The sequence below is a fragment of the Beta vulgaris genome, chromosome 2, assembly GCF_026745355.1.
Source record: "Beta vulgaris subsp. vulgaris cultivar EL10 chromosome 2, EL10.2, whole genome shotgun sequence".
Classification (NCBI taxonomy): Eukaryota; Viridiplantae; Streptophyta; class Magnoliopsida; order Caryophyllales; family Amaranthaceae; genus Beta; species Beta vulgaris.
Window position 1 is genome coordinate 48,168,290 of NC_079203.1, and position 22,876 is coordinate 48,191,165.

General features: G+C 35.1%; 2 protein-coding genes across 8 annotated transcripts; one reads left to right on the forward strand and one right to left on the reverse strand.

The window, feature by feature from the left end:
• The first annotated feature begins 5,045 nt into the window (after positions 1–5,045).
• Positions 5,046–15,845, forward strand: LOC104909118 (hypothetical protein). Of its 7 annotated transcripts, none has more exons than XM_010698322.3 (10): positions 5,046–5,193; positions 5,750–5,831; positions 7,104–7,292; positions 8,765–8,941; positions 10,449–10,633; positions 11,181–11,276; positions 12,066–12,111; positions 12,697–12,803; positions 13,333–13,431; positions 13,521–15,845. In XM_010698322.3, the coding sequence occupies exons 2-10, from the start codon at positions 5,771–5,773 to the stop codon at positions 15,441–15,443; spliced, it is 2,883 nt and encodes a 960-aa protein (XP_010696624.1). In that variant the 5' UTR covers positions 5,046–5,193; positions 5,750–5,770; the 3' UTR covers positions 15,444–15,845. The 7 variants fall into 7 exon arrangements, with proteins under 7 accessions (XP_010696624.1, XP_048495177.1, XP_048495178.1 ...); XM_048639220.1 differs by having other exon boundaries at positions 7,104–7,287; XM_048639221.1 differs by lacking the exon at positions 10,449–10,633.
• A 1,015-nt stretch (positions 15,846–16,860) lies between these two features.
• LOC104909108 (hydroxyproline O-galactosyltransferase HPGT3) lies at positions 16,861–22,803 on the reverse strand. Its single transcript, XM_010698310.4, has 12 exons — positions 22,435–22,803; positions 21,140–21,203; positions 20,857–20,906; positions 20,534–20,721; positions 19,699–19,759; positions 19,495–19,567; positions 18,872–18,995; positions 18,667–18,754; positions 18,435–18,485; positions 18,076–18,147; positions 17,244–17,356; positions 16,861–17,158 (listed from the first exon to the last, which is right to left on the reverse strand). Exons 1-12 carry the CDS (start codon positions 22,599–22,601, stop codon positions 17,136–17,138), a joined length of 1,074 nt encoding a protein of 357 aa, XP_010696612.1. The 5' UTR covers positions 22,602–22,803; the 3' UTR covers positions 16,861–17,135.
• Positions 22,804–22,876: the final 73 nt, after the last annotated feature.

Below are 22,876 nucleotides of genomic sequence, written 5' to 3' on the forward strand. Positions count from 1 at the left end.
TTGCATAGTATAGGGTTTGATCCTGAGACCTCAAGTACATATACTAATGTTATAACCACTAGGCTAAGTTGTATTTAGTGTTATTATCATAAAGTATTATATTAATAAATGAATTTTTTTCTTATTACCCGGGGCATAGCCCGTGCCTAATAATTAGTTTGAATTTTATAAGGTATGTTCTTTTAGTTTAAATTATATGTTCATTTACCATATGTTCTTTTCATTATGACATATGTTCTTTTGTAATTAGAGATTTACATGTTCTTTAATATTATATTATGTGTTCTTTTACAAGAATGATATGTTCTTTAGGGTGCACAATGAGCATTAGCGCCCTAGTACATAATCCACGCTTTCAAATTTTCAATGTTGTGGGGGAAGGGTTGGTGTGCTTATTGGGCCTCTGCGCGAGTGTCTTGTGTGATGGCAGCCCATATGACATATTCTTCCTACCAATGGGATCTCGAGAGGCGGTCTCAAAAATAAAGTAAAAAAGAAAATTAAGAAAGTATGATATTTTAGGAAGTCTTGTTTATGAAAAAATTGAGGAACAAACCTAACTATGAGCGTTTCGTCATTTTTTAGTTAAACTTTTATATTTTCTCATTGGTCCCAACTTTGAGGTATGTTTTATGAAAATAGTCTCAGCAAGTCAGCGGCCTTGTACAACAGATAGACACTCTAAAACCATCATTCTCATAATGGTCATATGTTTAGTTTGTAATAATTATTTCTTGAAATATTGTCTAAATAAAAAAAAAAAATCGGTTGAGTGTTAAACAAAAAATGATTTAGCAATAATCTCGTGTTGCCGTATTGATGAGTTGCCATATACTACCTCCGTTCTTTTTTAGTTGCAGCGTTTGACAAATTGCACTATTCATGTTCTCTTATTTGACCACATTTATTGATTTATATGTTAAACAAAATATAGTCATTTGGGGTCTTGTTTGATTCGTTTCGATGTAAGCTTTCATAATATCAAATTTTTATAATTTTTACTTACATACAATTAGAGATAAAACAATTTGAAATTGTACATTGGCAAGCGTGAAAGTCAAAATGTTGCAACTAAATAAAAACAGAGATAGTATAATACCAATTTCTTTTACAACAATTATGATTCAGTTAAACTAATTGTTGGCTTAGATAAATAACAAAAACGAATTATATTCTTTCTACAAAAGCTACTATAAAATGTATCTCTATCCAAAAACTATTTTTTTGCTTATCCATAACACTAGTTCAATCGCCAAAAGTACCTCCAAGTAGGGGTGTTCATTTCGGATATCCTATCTGAAATTTCGGACCGGGAAAGATGTGATCCAAATCCGATTCAAAAATAATCGGATTGTATCGGATCAGACATCCTGATTTTTCAAATCGGAACATCAGATATCCGAAAATTGAAAAAATTTGAAAATTTTCAAAGGAAATGTTCATAAAACAAGTCTCGGAACGGGCTAGATCATCGAATATTTCGGATATCCGACCCTGGCAGCAGGTATTTCGGATCGCATATCCGAAAACATCCAATAAAATCCCATGCTTCAGATGAAAAATTCCGATTTGTACCCGTTTCTAAATTTTTTGGTTACTCAATCTGGAATACTCGAAACTAAAAAAAGCGGATCGGATATTCGAAAAATCGGATCAATTTTTTACAAACACCCCTAAGTCTCCAACCACACTTTTCACTATTAGTATAATTTGACTTGATCCAAACTCTAAAAGCTACTCCATCCTTTTCTTTTTATCGTTACATTTATACTTTTCACGCATGCCAATGTAAAACTTTGATCATATATATCTCTAGTTTTGCATTTTTAAAAATTATAAATTGTAGATATTGATGAAATTCATACTAAGACGAATCTAACAAAATTCCACATGATTGTGTTTTTATTCATGTATAAATCACAAACGAGGATCAAAGTGCAATTTGTGAACAGTGTAAAATGTCAAAGCGTAACAATTAAAAAGAAACAGAGGTAGTACTTCAAAATATGTCGTCAAACAAGCTTACAGAGTCATAGTATCCAAAAAAAACATCTTTAATGGTTTAGATATTTTAAACATGTATTAATAAAAGTATAAAAGATTTGTACTTTAAATGTATGTATTGAAATGAATTTAACAACAATTTACGATATACTTTTTATCACATTGGTGAGCATTTTATTTAATATTTTCTAATGTTTAGCTTTGATAAAAACAAATGACTAGTAGGTTATCAGACAAACATAATACTTTAATCATTTAGTTAATTCAAAATGAGATATGAAATTAAGGACCTTTTGTAGATAAATTTATAAGAGAATGTATTGTGTCGGACTCGTCCGACCATAATCTTGGTCGGACGACTTTCAGGTGGTTCCAATTTTTTTTCAGGTAGTCTTTATTTTTTTTCAGGTAGTCTTCATTTTTTTTCAGGTAGTCTTCATTTTGTTTTCAGTTAGTCTTCTTTGTTTTTCAGTTGGTTTTTGTGCTTTACTTGGGTTTCAGTTGGTCTTTATTCTTTTTCAGGTAGTCTTCATTTTTCTTCAGGTAGTCTTCATTTTGTTTCAGTTAGTCCAACTGAAAGAAAACAAAGTCCAACTGAAAGAAAACAAAGTCCAACTGAAAGAATACAAAGTCCAACTGAAACAAAACGAAGTCCAACTGAAACAAAACAAAGTCCAACTGAAAGAAAACAAAGTCCAACTGAAAGAAAAAAGAACTAACTGAAGAATTAAAAAAACCGACTGAAAGATAAAAACAACTAACTGAAAGAAAAAAAATACTAACCGAAAGAAAAAAAGTACATTCCCCCACTCTTCTACCACGTATAGATATTGAAGAAAAAATTACTACCACGTATAGATCGAGAGAACCTCGTATAGATGTTGAAGAAGGGAGGATGCAAAAACTACCACGAAAACTCCAATCATCAAGTTAACAACTGTAAGGAACAAAACAATGCTGCTTCTACTTCCTCATTCATTTCCATTCCATCAGGTAATAATACTACAATGGCTAATCAAAACCAACATGGGTTCACCCTTTCGAGTTCATTAGATATGGAAGATGCTGGGATATCTCCTAGAGGGCCTAAGAGACAGAGAAATGATGATCAAGTTCTTCGCTACGACGAGAGTAATAATGGAGAGATCATGATAAAGTTTGGGAATGAGAAGCAAGGAAGAGAGAATGAAAATGGGTATCCCATTATATCTGGTGGAATGAATTTTATAGGAATGGGAGGAGAAATAGCGGACTTAGGAATATTGTATAGTACTGGGCTCAGCCCGTCTGACGAGAATATTGGGTCAGACGGTTTGACCCAATACTTTCACTATTTATAAAAAGCTTCATAACTTACATCCAATGTAATAGAAATTAACTCGATGCTTGTCATATATTAGTGCTAAAATAAGAGAAAAGGTTGAAAATTAAAGATTTATACCGTATAAGGTGTGCATATTTATATTTCTTTATATGCTTGTGAACACAAAGTTGTTATATAGCGTAAAATTTTGTTATTTTTTCAAATCCACAATTTTCATAATTTTTTCAAGAATTTTTCTTGTAAGAGACCGCCTACTTTTAAATTAAAATTAAGCAATGGTAAGGTCAATACTAAAAAGAGAATTAGCCCAATAGTGATTAAGTTAATTTCTTTAGGTGACTAATTTAATCCATTCAGTGACTAAGTCTAGTTTTATATTAAAAATAGACAGTCTCTTTTAATAATTTTTGTTTTTTCAATACAAATTAATATTACATACAACAAATCATTATTACACTAATACCGGTTTCCGATATCATTTTTTGTTGAACGTTAAAACAAGATTTTAGTTTTAAGTAACACTATTTTAGGAAATCAATAACACGAACCAAAATCCTAGCCTATAAAAATATTACATTGTATAATTAAGAGTTAGCACTAAGCCAATACATGTTAAGTCCATGGTTAGAACATTTGTTCCGTATCGAAGAGATTTTGTGATCGAGTCTCACCCTCGACGAAAAACTAAACATGGGCTAAGAGAGACTAGCTAGATCACAACTAGGGGTGCTTATCGAGCGAGCCAAGCCCGAATAATATTAAGCTCGGCTCGAGCTCGTTTAACTTTTCATGGGATCAGCTCGGCTCGTGAGCTTGATGGAGCCGAGCTCGGCTCGAGCGCGTGACTAGAATTTGCGGCTCGAGCTCGACTCGTGAGCTCGTTTAGGCTCGACTAGTGAGTTCGTTTAAGCTCGACTAGTGAGCTCGACTCGGCTCGAAGCCCAACCGTGTAGGCCCACATCAATACTAAAGTAATACTTAGGCAGTAAGTCCAATCATATAAGTAAGTACAAAGTAGGTGAGCTTGTTCATTCAACCATGATATGCTTTTATAACTTGATTTCCCTCTAAGCATTGCTAATATTTCAATGTGGGACTTCATGGTTTGTTAAGGAAAAACAAACTCACTATCCCAATGTTTTATAACTTGGTTTCCCTCGTAGTATTGCTAAGATTTCAATGTGGGACTCCATGTTTTGTTTAAGATAAACAAACTCATCCTACATATATGTTTTTATAACTTGGAATCCTAACATTGTTAAAATTTCAATGTGAGACTCCATGTTTTCTTAAAGAAAAAACTCCATGTTATATGAAAAAAAAATCATATTAAGTATTAAATAATCAAATATTTAAAAATATACTTCATCCCCTCTATGAAGAAAATAAAGTATAATTTTTGTTTTCCAACCAAAGAGATAAAAAATTAAACTTTAAGTTGAAGTAAGGTTTAGTAGCTATTTATAAAGAAAATAAGGTTGATCCTTGTTTTCTTAACCAATTAGTGGAGTAAAGGTGAAATTGGATCACAAATTAAAATATATAATTTGTAATCTAAATAAAATATAAATTTGTATTAAATTTTTTTAATGTAAAATATTTTTTTAATATAAAATACTATTCACGAGCTTTATGAGCCGAGCTTTGCCTAGCTCGGCTCGGCTCGGCTCGTTTAAGTCTCGAGCCGAGCCCGAGCTTGTCAGGCTCATTATCACCCCTAAATCACAAGTTCAGAACTCACAAGTCATAGAAGATTAGGAGTCCTTCGAAATTCCCCGGTCCCCGCCCTTCATTGTTTCATCAACTGCGAGCGGTGGTGCTCCTCATCTTTTCTGTCTCAGCTCTCAGCTGCTATCGACTCAAAGGTTTTATCTTTCCCCCCTTTTTCTAGAAAATTTTTCTTACTCCTATATAATTCATACATCTTTTGAGTTATTTTTCAATTTGTATCAACAATTTTATGTTATTCAATAGATTTTTGCTTCTGAAATCACGTATACTTCTCAAAGATTTCTCGTTTTTCAACGTATGTAGATGTTTCTGAATATACCCATATCAGATTTTTTTTGTTCATCTTCTTGGTGGTTAAAATTGTGTCTCCAATTATGAATAATTTGTGGTGAATGTTAATTTTCATCGAACTTAAAATTATAAAAATGTATACTTTAAAGTTTGTCCTTTTTACATGTAGTTATTGTTCATAATGGATATATAATTGCTGAAAAAATTGCTCGATCACTGGCTAATGCTAGTGTTATGCATTTGTTTTTTGTGATTTGGGGATGGAGTATTTGATTTCAGTGGGTAGTGATGGACTTATTTATTTTACTTTTTTTGTTAAAATTTATGTTTTAAGGTAAATTTTTTGTGATTTAGTGTTTGAAATTTGATTACAGTGGGTGAGTGTTTTGTCTTTTGCAGGTTTGATATATCTATTATGTTATGGACATCAAATCTGCAGCAGCAGTAGGGTTGTTGCACCTTGTGGCAAACATGGGGCAAGGTGTGTTGTATATGCAATTGCCGATCTGCCATGTTTAATTTACAACTAGCATAACCTAGAAACGTCAAGATCAATGTTAATTTTTCTAAGGATGTTTGACTTGATTCAGCATCTCTTACTACTTATCTTTGGTAATGTTATTGCAGTGCTACACAAATTCATGTAGAAGGTGTTTTAGAAATAATTCAAGTAACTAACATTGTGTACTGTTAGATAGTTTTAAATGCTTAATTGGCAGTAGGGTCCATGTTTCTGCTGGAGAGTATGCTATAGGCTTATATTGTGAGAAGCTTTCAGTATGTAAACTTACCGAAGTAGACCATTCCGTTTTATGAGTAAACAACTGTGGGATTAGGAGACAGATTTGTTAATTTCGCTCATCTCCTTGCTTAGGTTTTTCAAGAAATCAACATATCTTGCTGATTTCTCATGGTATTAAGATCTAGTTAGGATATGGAATTCTGCCAGGATTATGGGCAAGGGCAGCTCACCTCTAAGAGGGAGTGTTGTTATCTTATCAAAAACCCACATTTCAGAGAAGGAAATAAACCACTTTATAAGTTTGAGAAGTTATTTAGACCTTGTATGTGGTCCAAACTCTCATCCATTGATGCTTGTGGCTTAGGCATATCTCTCTAACGGGGAGTGTTGTTATCTTATGAAAACCCACATTTGAGAGAAGGAAATAAACCACTTTATAAGTTTGAGGCAGTGTTACCTAATTCGCTATCTAATTTGCCTTTTGAATTTGTCAATTCACCCAAAATGAGTCAAAAATGAATCAAAACCGACCATAATCCGCTTTTCTCAATTCGCAATTTTCGGGGGAATCAAGGAATTAGGTAACACTGGTTTGAGGAGTTACTTTGACCTTGTAAGTGGTCCAAACTCTTATCCATTGACGGGTGCAGCTGAGGCATATCTAACGATTGACGAATTTGATATGTGTTATTGTATGATTAGCTTAGCTGGTATTATCTTCATTTGTCCCTTACTGATTTTATAAGAGTGCTTCTTTTCTTTAGAGAGAAGAAAAAGATATATTTTCTTAGCAATTGAATTTTGAAAGACTTGATTGACGGATAAAAAAATGGAGATCATACGGTGATAAATTGTGAATATAGATAATAATGGATGTAGGTTGTTAGTCTTATAACGTATTTTTTACATTTCAAAAAATACGTATGAGGAATAAAACGGATATTCCCTGTTGTTCCTCTTGTCTATTGAAGCTTTCCTAAATAGGTAGATTTGCTTTTTCAATTGTTCCAGACCCACTGACGGCGGCTAAGTTACATGAAGATTTGGTATTGCAGAAGAACACAGTTTTGCTTTCTCAGTTGTCTGCTTTTCAGCCCCTATTGGATGATGTTTATGAAATGTGCCGTCCTAGCTTGGAAGACTATGCTAATAGAAGAGATTTGATTCGCATTTTTAATGAGATTGCTAAGGAAATGTATGGTAAGCTGACTTGCACCATTGTTTTTTTCCTTACATAAACAAACATTTTCACAATGTGCAAGTGTCGCTAGTTTGTAAATTAATGCCAAACCCCCATATGTACAACTGTAGAAGAGTAGAGTTAATCTATTGGCAGTGCACCTATTTTTAGATGTTTTAGGAGAACCATTAGAAATTAAAATTGCGTTTATAGTCTGCTGAAGGCATATGCATTTACGATCATGATAGTATTGGGAAGATAATCTTGATTTATTGTCTGCTTAGCACCTCTTGCTATGCATTGCTAAGAGTGATAGACTGCGAATTGCATCTTGCAGCTTGCTGTTTTTTTTAGCTTCATCCTTTTCAAGTTAGGTAGCATTCTTTTCAACTTCTTGTGATTTATGACTCAAATCTAAGTAATTATAAGTTAAAGTAAGATAAAGATTTTTTTGCAGAAGTTAAGATAAGCTTAAGTAAGTTTCAATAAGCTCATTTTCGCAACTATAAAAAGTTGAAATAAATTACGATAAATTCAGATTAATTAAGAATTTAAGATAAGTGCATACAAGTTTAGATAAGCCAAATTTTATTGAATAGAACCATCTTAACAAAATGAGAACATTTTTTAAGCTGATCTTGAAGGCACGAAAGCGTCCCATACAGTTATATGGTATGCTGTAGAATGAAACTTTTTCCCATCCTATATATAGAATCTAGAGAATTTGGGTTACATCTCATGACTCTTGCTTTAAATTCTTTAGGAGGAATAAGCAAAGTAGTGGAGTCCTATAGAGGATTTAGACCGGCTTACTGGAGGTTTTGATTATTCAAAGAGGATTGTGCTTGGGCCTTTGGCATAGTTGTATTTTCTTTTGGTTAAATTTCCTCTGGAATTGGTTATTGGTTTATAATCATTGGTGAATGAGGATGAGGATGTGCCCAGAGAAATCATAACCAGAAACTAAGGCCACCAACTTTATACTTTAATGTGAATCTTGGGGGTTGAACTGTTGAAGAATGGAATCTTATGTAGAAAACCCCTTGTCCACATATCAAATCAATTATCGTAGACTTTTCACCATTTACTTTGGTCAATAGTTTTTGTGATCCAGTCTTACTCTTTTCTTTGTCTATTTATTTAGGAAAATTAACATGAATAGTTCCAAGTTTGACCTATCTTTCAAATATAGTTCCACCTTTGATTATTTAAGTATAATTCTATGTTTGCGGGGACATTCACAAAATACTCCCAACTGCTATTTTTCATGAGGTCTGTTGTATGCTTCATATTATTTTGAAAAGGTACCCACAGAATCTCGAGACTAATATCTGATACCCAAAAGGCTAGTTCATTTAAGAAGATGAATGCAACTTTTGATTATTCATGTCAAATTTCCTAATTTTCAATCTTCCTTTTTGATGATCTTGTGTTCTGCATTTACTATGTTCGATGTTTATAAACCTCTAATTAAATTTTTTTTGTCTCTCAGGTAACAATGATAAATGTCCTATTGTGGAGAACTTTGGCTCTTTTGCAATGGATATGTTCAATGCCAAAAGTGACCTCGATTTATCAATTAATTTTACTGACCCATTGTTTGAGGCTGATCGTGTTGCCAAAATCAAGACCCTCCGGAAGTTTGCAAAAAAATTTTATGCTCTCCGAAGTAACTAGTCTACAAAAACATCTCCTTGCTTAATTTTTGCTGATTTATGGTTCTCATTGACAGTTACTTTTCCTTGATGCTGTTTGGTTAGAGGTCACTCTGCTGTTAAACTTTTTATTGTATTGCCTTTATGTATACTTTCTCAGCGTTGAAATCTGCTTTGAACAATTAGTGGTTATGGGGTGGACCAAATTAGCATGTAAGTTAAATAACTTGATAGCTATTTGTGACAAATATCAGTTAGACTTAGGATCCTTCATTTGAGGCAGTTAGTAGATGATAGCTATTTGTGACAAATATCAGTTAGGATCCTTCATTTGAGGCAGTTAGTAGATGAATAAGATGATGGTTCATTTTGAACATTTTTTTGAATGTCTTAACCTAAATAAAAATGCTAGGCACTTTCAAAGGTGCTTACTTTGTGAGGGTTGGCTATTCATTCAAAGCGCATGTCAAATATTAGTCATCTAGACAAAAGAAATTTTGAAATATGAATTGATGCTATTGTATTGGCTCTCCTGCTGGAAACGTACTCAAAGAAAATACATTTGGCTGTACTAAAATAATTACTGCCTCAGACCAAAATATATGATCGCAGTATTCGCACAAATATAAATATGTTAATTTTATCTGCGACTTAGCCCAATCTCCCTTTGTTTCTAAAGATCTTCTTATTTACTATAACAATAGATACCAAGGCAAGGAAGAAGCGAGTGTGGAAATGGGTTCTTTTTGTTTATTAAATAGGAGAGGGAATGTGGTTGTGAGATAGTGTAGAATTATATGGGTTCAACACGTGGAGTGAGGTAATGGAAAGTAAACAAACCTTTTTTGAGGAATAAAGTAAAAATAGGAAGATCTTTTGGACACGGACTTAAACGGAGAGTAGGAAGCTCTTTAGGATATGGAGGGAATAGTTAATACTACATAAGCACAGTGGGAATGAGGAATTAGTTTATAATGTTTACTGATTGACGCAAATCGAAAACTATGTTGGGACATACAAATTGGAAAACATATTATCTTTGGGGATGGGGACTTTATGATTTGAGATTATGACATTATTATAATTTCTGTTCACATTGATTATTGATGACATAGAAATTGTCTTAGTTTAGACCGCGAAATGTGCATGGAAAAGTAACTTGTAGGATAGTATGTAATATTCTATTTTTATGAGTAGCAAATTGGCAATGGAATATGTCATGGCATTTCAACAAACTAAGTAGAGCTCTAATATGAAATTCCACTTTGCTGCATGATGTGCTGAGCAGAATAGGTTGTCTCTTCAGGACTGACTGATATATCTGAACAAGAATTAGTGCATTACCTCATAGGCTCATATTCTGGCTTTTACCTCTTCTTTTGGAAAAAATGTGACTTCTCATTTTTCTCAATTGATGAAATCTACATTTTTCTGTGGCTGTCAGTCCATTCACCGAGTCATTATAGGTTTGCTCCTTTTCTCCTCACTTCAGGCTTAATTGACCTTCCTAAATATTTGCAGAGGGAGGGCATGTTACAACTGTGGAACTGATCTTGTCGGCTAGGGTGCCTGTATTAAAAGTTACTGATTCTGGGTCTGGAATTGAATGTGATTTGTCGGTTGGAAACAGGGATGGCATTACCAAATCCCACATTATTTTCATGATTTCGGCTATTGATGAAAGGTTTCAAAAGCTGAGTTTTATGGTAAGTGAACCTCATCTCATTTGCGTTGATTTCCATTTGTATTAGGCTGAAGGCTGGAAAAGGAGGATCGGAAGGGGGTTAGTTTTTGTTGGTAATAGAATGAGATTAACCTTATACTACTGATTAAGTCTTCTGTAAGGAAAGGGCGAAGAGTAAACCGTCACATTCTTTTGGAAATGCACAACTTGTAAGATTGAGAATGATATCAACCTTAAGAAATTAATCTCATCACATATCATGGTTAGACAACACTTTATTTTTCATTACTACTTGCCTTTGTGATTTAATCTAGTGTATATTTATTTTCTTTTTCAATTAAAAAATAGCTAGAGTATGTTGTGAAGACTGGTAAAAAAAAGGAAAATATAGACTTTATTAATGGCTGCGTAGCTGAATGTGAGCTTTGGATTGCAATTTGCATTGTGCTGTGTACTGACTTTCATCATTATAGTGCTATGAAACTGAATACGAGAAAAACAATCATGAATGGAATTGTTGACCATGGAAACAGATCTGTTGAAACCTTTCATTGCTACTCAATTCACAGGTAAAAGCTTGGGCTAAGGCACATGATATCAACAGCTCTAAAGATGGAACACTGAATTCTCTATCGCTTATATTACTGGTGGCAGTTCATTTGCAGGTTTGACTAACCACTTATGCTAAACTGTCAGTGTTAGTTCGCATCTCTGCATTTCACCGATGTACTTCTAGAGAAATTCAGGATTAGATGGAAAATTGTAAATCAGATACCTCCTCAGTATTTTTTTGCTTGCAACATTTCCCATTTAGGAAGTTGCTTGCAATATTTACAATTCTGGCAATATATTCTCTCGCTCGTAACACATGTCCTTTCTCTCTCTTTGTCCTCTCCGAAATTCTTGTGCCATGCTTCCATGTGCAATTGTGCATGTAAAATGCCGGAGAAAGTATATCATTACAATATACACACTTCTTATAGCTCATGATTGGGGACAACACCATGTAGTTCAAGTGCATATTAAGGTCTTTTCAGGCCTTGGACTTTTCTTCAAGAGCCATGAGAATGGTCATTGTGTTGGCTGATGCATTTTGCAATCTCTGCACCTGCACCATTATGGAGGCGACTCTTATTTGCATATAGTACAGTTCTAGACTTCTAGCAGAATGTGTGCTAGTTTTTTCTTACCTTTATACTGTCAGAGTGCTGAAGCTAGATAGTTTATACTTTGTGATTATCTATTCTCTCCCGAATGTTAAAATTTCATCTTTGCCCCATAAAATGGCTGTTATATATTTAGTGGTCCTTGGCATAGTTCTGTATCTAAGCCTAATCAGGTAGTTGTTGATTTAGGTTTATGAATAAAGTTGGGACGGTTCATTTATCAATTTCCTTATCACTGACTTGTCTACATTAATAACTTCATTGGTAACTCTTTGTTGATTGATGCAGACTCGAGACATCCCAATATTGCCTCCATTTTCTGCCATTCTCAGAGGTAATAGTTTTTGCTGATCACAAGTAAGAAGCTGAGATGGATATTATTTGCTGTTTGCTTGTGTACTAGAGATAAGTGGAACTTACTTTTTTGTATGAACCAATTGAGAATTTAGTTATTAGAAAGTGCATTATAAGTCACATAAATAGGAAAGGGCTGGACCCTTAGGCCTGGGGTTGGACTCGGATCTAGTGCAATTGTCAATTATTGATGATTTCTTTGCTGTTGAGTTACCAAATAGACAATAACTGCGAGATGTGTCATCATTTAGTACAATATTCTGGCTGTATTTAGATTTCTAATGTAGACTGTTGCTAAGTGCAAATGCCTCTGTTGGACCATGAAATTAGACCTGGGGCTGTTGCAAATTGTGTTTTGCGAACTTCAATTCTTCAAAGAGACAGTCTCAACTCTCAAGTCTCAACACATATCATTGATCTCAAACCTTTTCTTCTGCTCTGGACCAAATTAGGACACATCATTAGTCGCTGCTGCTGCGTTTATTGATGTTGTTGCTGTGTAAAGAGATGATCCCATATGTTCAACCTTCTAGTATTGACTTCGAATTTTGCTTCTGTACACCAGATGGAGCAGACCCGGTGGCTGTCAGGAGATTAATTCCTAGCTATTTGAGCTACGGGAAAAGAAATAAAGAATCTCTTGCACAGCTCTTTGTATCTCTGTTAATTAAGGTAATCATTTTTTGTATCTCGATACTGCCTCTGTTCATAATATAGGTATGTATTTCTGTTAAAAAAAATAATATAGGTATGTATTTGATAATATATTCTTATAATGTAATTTATTTTACAAACAAGTGAAGTATTTAACGGTACTTTTATAATTTGGCCCTTCTTTATCTTCTTATGGCTATTTATTATGGTACTTGACAAGGGTATAATAGTCAATTATATGTTACCCCCCTAAATTACAAGTGCTCACTGTTCTATGTGCGGCAACCTTAAAACATCTGCTGTTTTGAATCGGAGGGATTATGTTGGTGTCTGCCAGCTTATAGAGTTGCTTACTCCTCTCCTGCCCTCACATCAGAAAAAGAAAAAAAGTTGCTACACCCTCCATACATCCCGACTTTTCCTCAAATTCCCTTACAGCTTGTGAGTTATTTTGTATATTTAGGTCGTTGAATTAGGAAGCTTATCTTAGCTTTTGGCAGTTCTCATTATGTTTTAATATCTTCTGTTGAATTTCTTGCCATTATAGCTTGAATCAGTGGAAACATTATGGTCGAGAGGACTTTGTGCTAGTAGTTATGAGGGGTCATGGATGTATAAAAGCTGGAAAGCGGCTGGATGTATAAGCGTAAGTTACTCAACTTTATTAGCTGAAAGTATGTCTGTTTTTTTTATGAACATTCTGATCTTATAGGTTCTTAATTGCACGTCTTGCAGATTGAGGATTTTACAGATAGGTCTCAGAATACTGCGAGAGCAGTGAAGTCAGCATATATTAGCAAGATCTATTCATGCATCCGGGGTTCTGTGGAACAGATTCGTTCCTTCACTGTGGGATTTATTGATGCAGATAGGTTAAAATATCTATTATTTGGTAAACTTGCACGCCAGTCAAAGAAAGTAATGGCAAATGTCAATTATTCAACACAATCAAAACCCATCTCTAAAAATCCTATTCGGAGCAAAAAGAAGCACCCTGCAAAGGGCGGTCCAGCAGAGAGGCAAATACCTGAAAAACAGGGTAAGCATTGTGACAATCCTTGCAGTTCAGAAGCTTCAGCTCCCTCTAGGAAAGGTGGGATAAAAAAGAAGTCAGGAACTGGGAGTGTGGCTTTAGACGGTCCGACAGAAGGGCAAAGACCTGGAAAGCAAGGTAAGCATTGTGACAATCCTTGTAGTTCGGAAGCTCCAGCTCCCTCTGGGAATGTTGGGGTAAAAAAGAAGTTAGGAATTGGAAGAAAAACTGGTCTTGTGGCTTTAGACGGTCCGGCAGAGGGGCAAAGACCTGGAAAACAAGGTAAGAATTGTGACAATCCTTGCAGTTCGAAAGCTCCAACTCCCTCTAGGAAAAGTGGGGTTAAAAAGAAGTCAGTAATCGGGAGAAAAACTGGCCTTGTGGCTTCAGATGGTCCAGCAGAGGGGCAAAAACCTGGAAAACAAGGTAAGCATTTTAAAAAAATTTGCAGTTCGGAAGCTCCAACTCCTTCTGAGACATGTGGGGAAAATAAGATGTCTGGAACTAGGAGAAAATCTGATCCTGTGACTTCAGATGGTCCAGCAGAGGGGCAAAGACCTGGAAAGAAAATTAAGCATTGCCCCAGTCCTGGCAGTTTGGGAGCTCCAACTCCCTCTAAGAAACGCCGGGTAAAAAAGACGTCCAGAACTGGGAGAAATTCTGGTCCTGTGATTTCAGACACTCTAATTTCAACTTCTTTACAAGGGTTAGACAAGTCACAGCAGACTCTCACTGGGATCTCTTGCCAACCACCTCCCCTTTTACCCATTCAAAGCTCCGGAGGATTTCAACCCCAGAGAGCTGACATTGAGGCTTTGAACAGTGTTACTCAAAGAACTCGTGTCAACACTTTGAGCCATACAGCTCCAAATTCTTTGGAACGCCAACCGCTTACCTATTCTAACCCATATGTTCAAGGTTCTGGAGGAATTATACCTGACAGAACTCGTGTTGAGGCTTTGAGACATACTGCACTAAATCGTCCACCACACCAACCTAGCTCTTTTTCAGGTTATGGAGGGATTAAACCAGAGATGACTTATTTCGAAACAATGAAATATTCTTCCCCACAATTTTCACAGGAAAAACCACTTCCTCATTATAATTATCCACAACCCCAAAGTTATGGTGGCTTTAATTCTGAGAGAACTCATGTTGAGACTTCGAGAAATGCTTCAAATTTTTCGGCAGGCACACCATTTTCTGTTTCTAATTCATCAATCCAAGGATTTGGAAGATATATGCCAGATAGAATGCAGGGTGAAACACTTAGCTACTCCACCTCACAGAGCCGACTACTTCCTCGTGTGCCAGATAGAATGCAGGGTGAAACACTTAGCTACTCCACCTCACAGAGCCGACTACTTCCTCGTGCCAATCTTGCTGCAGAATATGGACAGAGAGCTCATGCTGAAACTATTAGCCATGCTAGTCCAAATCTTCAAACACCTCTTCATTATACGTTGGCACCTGGACCAAGTAGTTCAATGCCTTCCCATCAACCTTATAATTCTGCTATTCCTTGTATAAATCCTTCTGGGTTACAAAGGTCTCATTATCCTCCTCAATCTTTCTCTCATGTTCCTTCACAGTTTCCTGCCAACATGTACCCTTATCAGTCTTGAACCTTTATGTGTCCAACCCTTTACCAACTTGTTTGAATAGAAATTTAGGAAGGTGGGAGAAGAAGAGGGGATGGAAGAAGAAAAGTTTATACCTTGTTTAGATAGCGCGAATATGATGGAAGGGAAGGAAAGGGGATTACCGTGGTTAAATTTCAGCTATGGCGATATGCTGTCGAAAATACTTTTGCTTCCTACTTTGCCTATACAATAGGCTTTGGCATTTGAGATCATCAACAAATTGATTTCTTCTCACGGTAAAGAATTTTATTAATTCTTGCCATGGTTCTATACTGTCAAAGTTATTATTTCAACTATAGTCTTTTGGAATTTGAGATCATTAACAATTTGATAGTGGAGAATTTTGTAAATTTTTGCCATGGTACAAAACCAAAGCTTGTCTGATTTTACAGATTTTTGCCACTAAGGACCTTTATGATTCATGTGGGAGAATACTGGAAGACAGAGATGTGAGAAATTGCAATAAAATTGTGGTAAGGAGGGAGGGAAAGCTACATAATCAGCAAAATCTCTGTAACTGCAGGAGAATGTCAATAGAGATGGAAAATAAATGTGTAGTTAAACAACCCTTGTATCTACTCGAAATCGCCCGTTTTTTTTCCTTATGAGAAAACTGTCCTCAACTCCTCACTAACCCCTCACCTCACATACTCCCCCCTTCTCCAATTACACTAGTACACTATTAGAGTAGTTTTATTTTTATTGATGCCTTAGAAATTTGCAACTATGTTGGAAAAAAGTTCATTGATGTTGGGCGGGTGGTGGCTTAGGAGAAAGAGTATAAGAGGAAGGATGAGGGAAGGAGTTAGGTGGTGTTTTGGAGTGGCGAAAGAGCATTTCAAAGAAATATATAGGCGATTAGAGTAATTGTAAGTGGTCTTTTAACGGCACCTGAAAATAACATGGGAATCTTGTTAGTCTTTGTGTTCCAAAATTAGTCCATTCAAGTGCGAGTTTTATATAATCCTAAAATTATACCATCTTAGGGAATATATTTGATATTTATATTAGTCGTTAAAGCAAAGTTAATGGTTGATCCAAAAATTCTAAATCATTGATTATTTTTATGATTTTTTTACCCCAATAGATACTTCTTAAAATTTTACATTCTTTCCTACCATTTTCGGGCTTGCTTTTCTCGTTTGCTTCCCGTGCACGTGTTTAGCTTCCTGCACTTTGAACTTTTGGCTGCAGGTTTTTTTCCAACTCTATTCCTCATGATTTATTGTGTGTATCAACTATTGGACATACTCTTAAGATCGGTATATCAAAACTAATTACTCTTCTAGGATGCCCCAATTCATTTGAAATATTAATTGTTTTTTGAAAAGAAATATATTAATTGTTTTATTTACTGGGCTAAACTGATTATGATTTTGAGGACAAAGAAACATTTAGATGTATGAACATCAATTATTATTATTATCATTTCTCTCTTAAATTTTCTATGAGAACATCTTGGATCAGATGTCATGGAGAGCTTTGTTTGAATATGGAATACATGAGAAATGTGGCAATGATTTGGCTAAACCACGACTCAAAAATTTAACATTCATGGGCTAATTAGTGGATGTAATAATATGGTTATCTCGTATGCCATGGTAGCCTGCGTTCTTTTTCTACAACTCGTCTCCTCCACTGCTCCTACTTCCTATATCTGTACTCCAACCCCGATCAGGCTGCAAAACATACTTTGTCTGCAAGCAAACAAAAAAACCATGAATTTTTTTGATATTTTTGCAATAAACCATGATTGTCTTAAATCGCAAGTCGCAACAATACCTTGTCTGTTGGTACTACAGCAAAGACGGCTATCATCTATATAAGTTGCTTGCAATCCCATCATCCATGAACCAACCGTCGTATCATCAAACGCGTAAGCTTTCAAAGATACACTTGAAGGAAAACAACAAATTTTTTGTCACAAAGTAGAAAATCCTTTAATACTTGCCTAATTCAAAAGACAAGTAACATTGCATCAATTATACATCCAGCTACGTCGCTAGTCGCTACACCAAAGGCTACCATTTTTCTCATGATTTGTTCATTTAGAGAGCTCCAAAAGAAGAAGATAAAAAAAACCTTGGTGTATTAGCTCTGTACATGAAAATTATAGACAAGCATAGCTAAAATAAACTTCCTCATCACTCGAATTTCAACATAATAGATTTGAAAACCACGTTTTAGGAAGAGAACAATTCATACAATTCAAGACTATGTGTTAGAGCTCCCAATTTCCACCAAATAGGATAATTCCTTGTAATCCTAATTTCGTTCTTCGTTTTAGAAGGCAAGCGAGTCAGGTAAGTTGCTAAGTGCCAGGTTCTTTAAGACTTTGATGCTAAGCCATATTATTAAATTTCTTTAAGCTTACTCTACAATTACCATTTAGTTCTCCCAGTCATGTAAAAGTACGGCCGTACGAGTATTGCTAAATAGCAAACAGTTTGTTACCGGACAAGAGAAGGAATAGGTGGGTCCATGTAAGTGGTATTACATATTTACATTAATATCTCCCCCCTCTCTAGTTTGCTAACAAACCGTTTGCCATTCAGTCTTTTTTTAAGAGTATAAGATAAGATTCTCAGTGTAAAAGTAGTTAGTGAATAACTACCTGTTTACAAAAATATACTCTGATAAACTTCTGGACAAAATAAAAAGTGAACTGGCAGCATGTCGGAAGTACCTGATGCAAACAGGAGAAGTAAGAAATGAAATAAAAATGAGGGTGTCAATTACTGAAATGCACTGTAAAGACAACATGCTGAGTGCAAAGAATTATGTACAACATAACTTGTCCGAATTAAAATCAGCAATCAAGTCTCACACAAGCATATTACAAGTACAAGAGATGGTCATATGACAAAGAAAGAGATCAATCTGTGAATCACATCATTAAACACTCTTAACTATGGAAGAAGAAGCAAATAAAATCAATTGCACAAGTGCAAACTTGTAAAAAGTCAAACTTACGATTTCTGATCACCAAACTTCCACCACTCTGGTTCATACCACTGTTTTCCCCTGGAAGATAAAGTACATCATAAACACCCAGAAACCAAAATTTTATATGATAGGATAAGCAAAAAGAGGTCAGCCCTTGTTACAGTTGACACGCTGGAGTGCTGGACATAATTATCAAGAAAGACTAAGGAAATGTAAAACCGGATACCCATAAGAAAAAGTAAAAGGACATAAGAGTTACTCTTCTGCTATCACTTCTCCAGACTTCATACATCCAATATATGCATTTTGCTGACCACGACGGCTCTCAAGAAGTCCAATCAATCCATCTGATTTTTTTTTTTTTTTAAAGAAAAAAGTAAATGATGAGGCTAGAAACATTATAGGACACTTAACTGAAGTTACTTTGTATAACTTAAGCAAAAAAAGGACTTTCAATGGTTTACCGAGATCAAGGTCAACATTGTCATCAACTTTAACGTAAAATTCAGCATCCCAATTTTGTACAGCTGTACTGAAGAAAAACTTTGCTTTCTTTGGCAACTCTTCTTGAGCCTCCTCATGTCCTTCCTGATATTTAGTAACAACAATGACATGAGAAAATGGCCAGCCAATTCTCAGCATGTTATAAGCAAGTTTTTCAGAAATTATTCACCATATTGACACTTAGTACTTAGTAGACCCCAATTGATTGACAAATACTTGATATCTACAAACACAAGAACAAGAAACATGACTAATTGCCATACTAGTACTTGGAGAATAGGAAAATGCAGAAAAGGGCTTAACACCTCAGTTAGCAAAGTAAAAAAAATTGTAATGCTGAGGACTGAAATATCATATATGATATGTATCAGGGTACATCAATGGAAATCATTCAAATTATATTCCTAATCATAGCATAGAGCGCTACATACAATTCTCAGGAACATACATATATAATAGTTTGATTTAAGTTGCAGTCTTTCAAGTTTCAATGACACAACCAAGGAAGCACTTAACCATAGCATCACTGAAATAAGTAAAAAAAGGATCAAAGTCTTTCATAAAGCTAAAAAATTTCACTTACAAGAATCAAGAAATCTTTAGTTTGGCGGTTTTCCTCATCAATGTTGCGATCCAAGCTATCACCTCGATTTGGACTGCAATTCGATAACACATCAAATGAATACAGCCCAAGAAAGTATCAGGAAAAGCAAAACTGTTAACAATGTCCACTTCATGCAAAGTGCTAGTACGAAGACTAATAAAGGAGTTTAAGCGTAGAAAAAACCTTCGCCCAATTACAAAACGTATGACAATTCCTTTCTCCTCAAGTTTCTTAATATTGTCTCCTGAAACAGTCATTAGGGAACTTATGACACACATACTTAAGAACAGCAATATATAAAGCTAAATAATATATAAAAAAACATTTGCATCGGAAACTTAGAACAAAACAAAAAACATTTTGAAAGGCATTGTGTATCAAAGCATGCAACAAATAAATTAGGGGAGCATATTCCTCTCAAGGTGCATGACGCTACTCCACTGACAAGTGACAACCCGTACCCTTAAAAAAATATCAATGTCAAAAGACTTCCCCCAAATAAGTCAAAGTTCTTCAGTATATAAGTAACGATTGATTATAGGGCCATCACTACGGAAGTAGGGCCCTTAGAAAAGAAAACATGTACAATGGGAGGCAATGCCAGATACATAACTAAGAGATCACTCATACGTTACACATTATAAGTTGTGCAGGATAAGGAATACAATAAGCCAGAAATGACCTTCTAGTAGAGATTAATGGTCAATAAAGATAAAAATAACATTCATTCACTTGAGAATATGAGAGAGGGGAAGAGGTAGGGAGACTGGAGAGGAGGGGATAGAGATCAAGATCAAGGGATACACAGTAAAAAAGGGGTCCAAAACCAAATTGTTTAAATAGTTTACGAAGAAAAGGTTGATATCATAAATTCATCTGATACCAGCAATAAGGACCATCCGACTACAGCACATCATCCAAGCCAGTGACCAGATGAAATGGGAGACATTAGCATAAAGAAGTTTAGTTTGTAGTGATTGCACACGCTAGCAAGGCACTAAAGAAAACGAACATTAACCTCTAGGCATCCATGAGCCTCGAAAAGTATTGCGCTTCAAACGACTTCCAAATCCAGTGTAAACTCCAATAACAGCAAGAAGCTTCCTATCAGTAGTACCATCTTGTCTCAGTTGGTTTTTCAGATATCCTTGACTCCTAGCCAGCGTCAAGTCCATCTCTGCCTCGGCAATCCTTTCCTCCAAATCTCTTAAAACAATCACAATAGAAAATGTCAGTTTAAATGGAGTACAATAGAAATTATATCTGTCCAAAAGTTGTGATCATTTGAACCTAAAGAAGGTAGAGGACTACAAATAGAAAATAAAGGAAGGAGAGCAGTACTTGCATCCTAACACCACGAGCTTATCCTCTACTGTGAGAACCTTTGGTCTCTGCAATGGGAATAATCGAAAACAAAATAAATCATGAGTACTACTGTACATGAACCAGAAGTCCAGAACAGAACAAGAAGAAACCATAATCAAAATTTAAAGATATGTTCAGCCATTGCTAACTTAACAACACAGGAAAGAGTATATATGCTCCGTAGTAACATTCCTGCATCAACTCTCTTGGGTAACTAGGAGATAATTCCAATCGGGTTATAAGTTATAACATAACGGACCTGGTCTGCGTTCTTCTGGAGTATATTGGCCAGTAAAGTTCGGTTCTCAGCATCCTGCCACAACCTGATTATGTGAAACAGCCAATAAGGGTAGGAAGAACATAAATAAAAACAAGCACATCATTCACAAATGAAAGTAAGAAGAGAAAAAAAAAAGTACTTTGCAAACCCATAATTTATCACCAAAACATCTTCCCTAACCCTCAAAAGTCAAAATCTAAAAATCCTTTGCACGTCCAGCATAAATCTTCCTTCTCAGACTCATAATTCGACACTAGAATTGCTTGAGTCCAACGATTAGGGACTAACATCCCACATGACATCTATGAGTTTAGACAGTCCAACTTAGCCTAAGGTCCCCTTATAAAAACAAATTCAACCCTTTGGCAAATGAATTTTGATATAAACTGTCCATGTCCTCCTGATCTTAGGCAAAGATCTTGTTGGATGTAAAACATTTTCGGTGTAAAACAATTTCTATGGAAAACACAATTGAAAAATCAGGTTTCTGTTGTTTAGTTCCATGTCGGAAAAATGATGAAACAAAAGGAAAAAAAAAAGGGGAAAGTAAGGAGGTAGTGAGAGGAGTGTGCAAGAGAAATAAGAAAAAGGAAGGAAAACAGTTTTCCCTTCATTTTGAAGGGAAAATGGTTTTCCATCATTGAAAGAGCAACTTTACTCCTAGGGAAAATGGTTTTACACTCCTTTGCTAACCAAACAATGTAAAATTGAAAATAGATGAAAATAGTTTTCTAGGAAAATGTATTACGCCCTATCAAATGGAGCCTTAGTTTGAATGCACAAAGACAGATAGATCCTATAAGAATTAATTAACCTGATCTGTCAATTACATAGACACAACAAATTCTCAACTATACAACAAAGTAAATTTAACTACAAAATGAACAAAAGATCAGAACATCTCCGATGAGAAACATTAGCCATTGTAAAACAGATTGAAGACCAGCAAAAGTCAATCATTGAGTGAAGTAGCATGGCGAATGATTATAATAGCAAAAAGAAAAACACATAATCAACCATCAAAAGCTCAACAAGATCATTAATTCATAATAAACATGAAAAGAAAGCCAAAATCTGATCTGAAAACACCGAAATTGATCAATCAAATACACAAAACAAAACAAAATATTATAAATTAGCCTAATTTCATCTCCCTAAACCATACAATTTCGCCAATTTGATCAATCAAATAAAAAATCAAAAAAATCAACAATTATTCACAAAATTAAGCAAAATCAAATCGAAAGAAATGCAAGACGAAGAGAGAGAAAGACCTTCCGGCGACGTAAAGCCAAGCGACGCAAGAGAGGAAGGCTAAGAGAAGTGAAGGTTTAACGGAAGAAGAAGAATGCGACGATGAAGATGAATTAGCAGACGATCTTCCGACGCTTCTTCTCTCTGCTGCTTTTGCTGCCGTCGTTAATGGCAGTGAGCCCTCCATTTTTACGAGATTTGAATCAAAATCAGAGAGATTTTTTGCTCCCTAATTTAAAGCAAAGAGTAGAACTTGGAATAGTGTGAAACTGTGAAGATGTTTTTCTTTTTTTGTCAAGAATTTTGGGAGTCCATTTATTCATCTATTATACACACGCAATCTTCGCTTATTTATCACTCATTAATCTCTCTAGACTTTTTTAGTATGCATTGATATGATATGAGTTAATCAAAATGGCGAGTTAACTAAATTGGTATTTGGTATGGAGGAAAAAAGTCGTG

Excerpts from the sequence above, each read along its gene's own strand:
- LOC104909118 (XM_010698322.3), top strand. The coding sequence starts at position 5,771 with ATGGACATCAAATCTGCAGCAGCAGTAGGGTTGTTGCACCTTGTGGCA. Across the intron at positions 7,293-8,764 it reads GATTGCTAAGGAAATGTATG|GTAACAATGATAAATGTCCT; the intron begins GTAAGCTGACTT and ends TTTGTCTCTCAG. Across the intron at positions 8,942-10,448 it reads AAAATTTTATGCTCTCCGAA|AGGGAGGGCATGTTACAACT; the intron begins GTAACTAGTCTA and ends AAATATTTGCAG.
- LOC104909108 (XM_010698310.4), bottom strand. The coding sequence starts at position 22,601 with ATGGAGGGCTCACTGCCATTAACGACGGCAGCAAAAGCAGCAGAGAGA. Across the intron at positions 20,722-20,856 it reads CTCGTGGTGTTAGGATGCAA|AGATTTGGAGGAAAGGATTG; the intron begins GTACTGCTCTCC and ends GATTGTTTTAAG. Across the intron at positions 18,755-18,871 it reads CAATGTTGACCTTGATCTCG|ATGGATTGATTGGACTTCTT; the intron begins GTAAACCATTGA and ends AAAAAAAATCAG.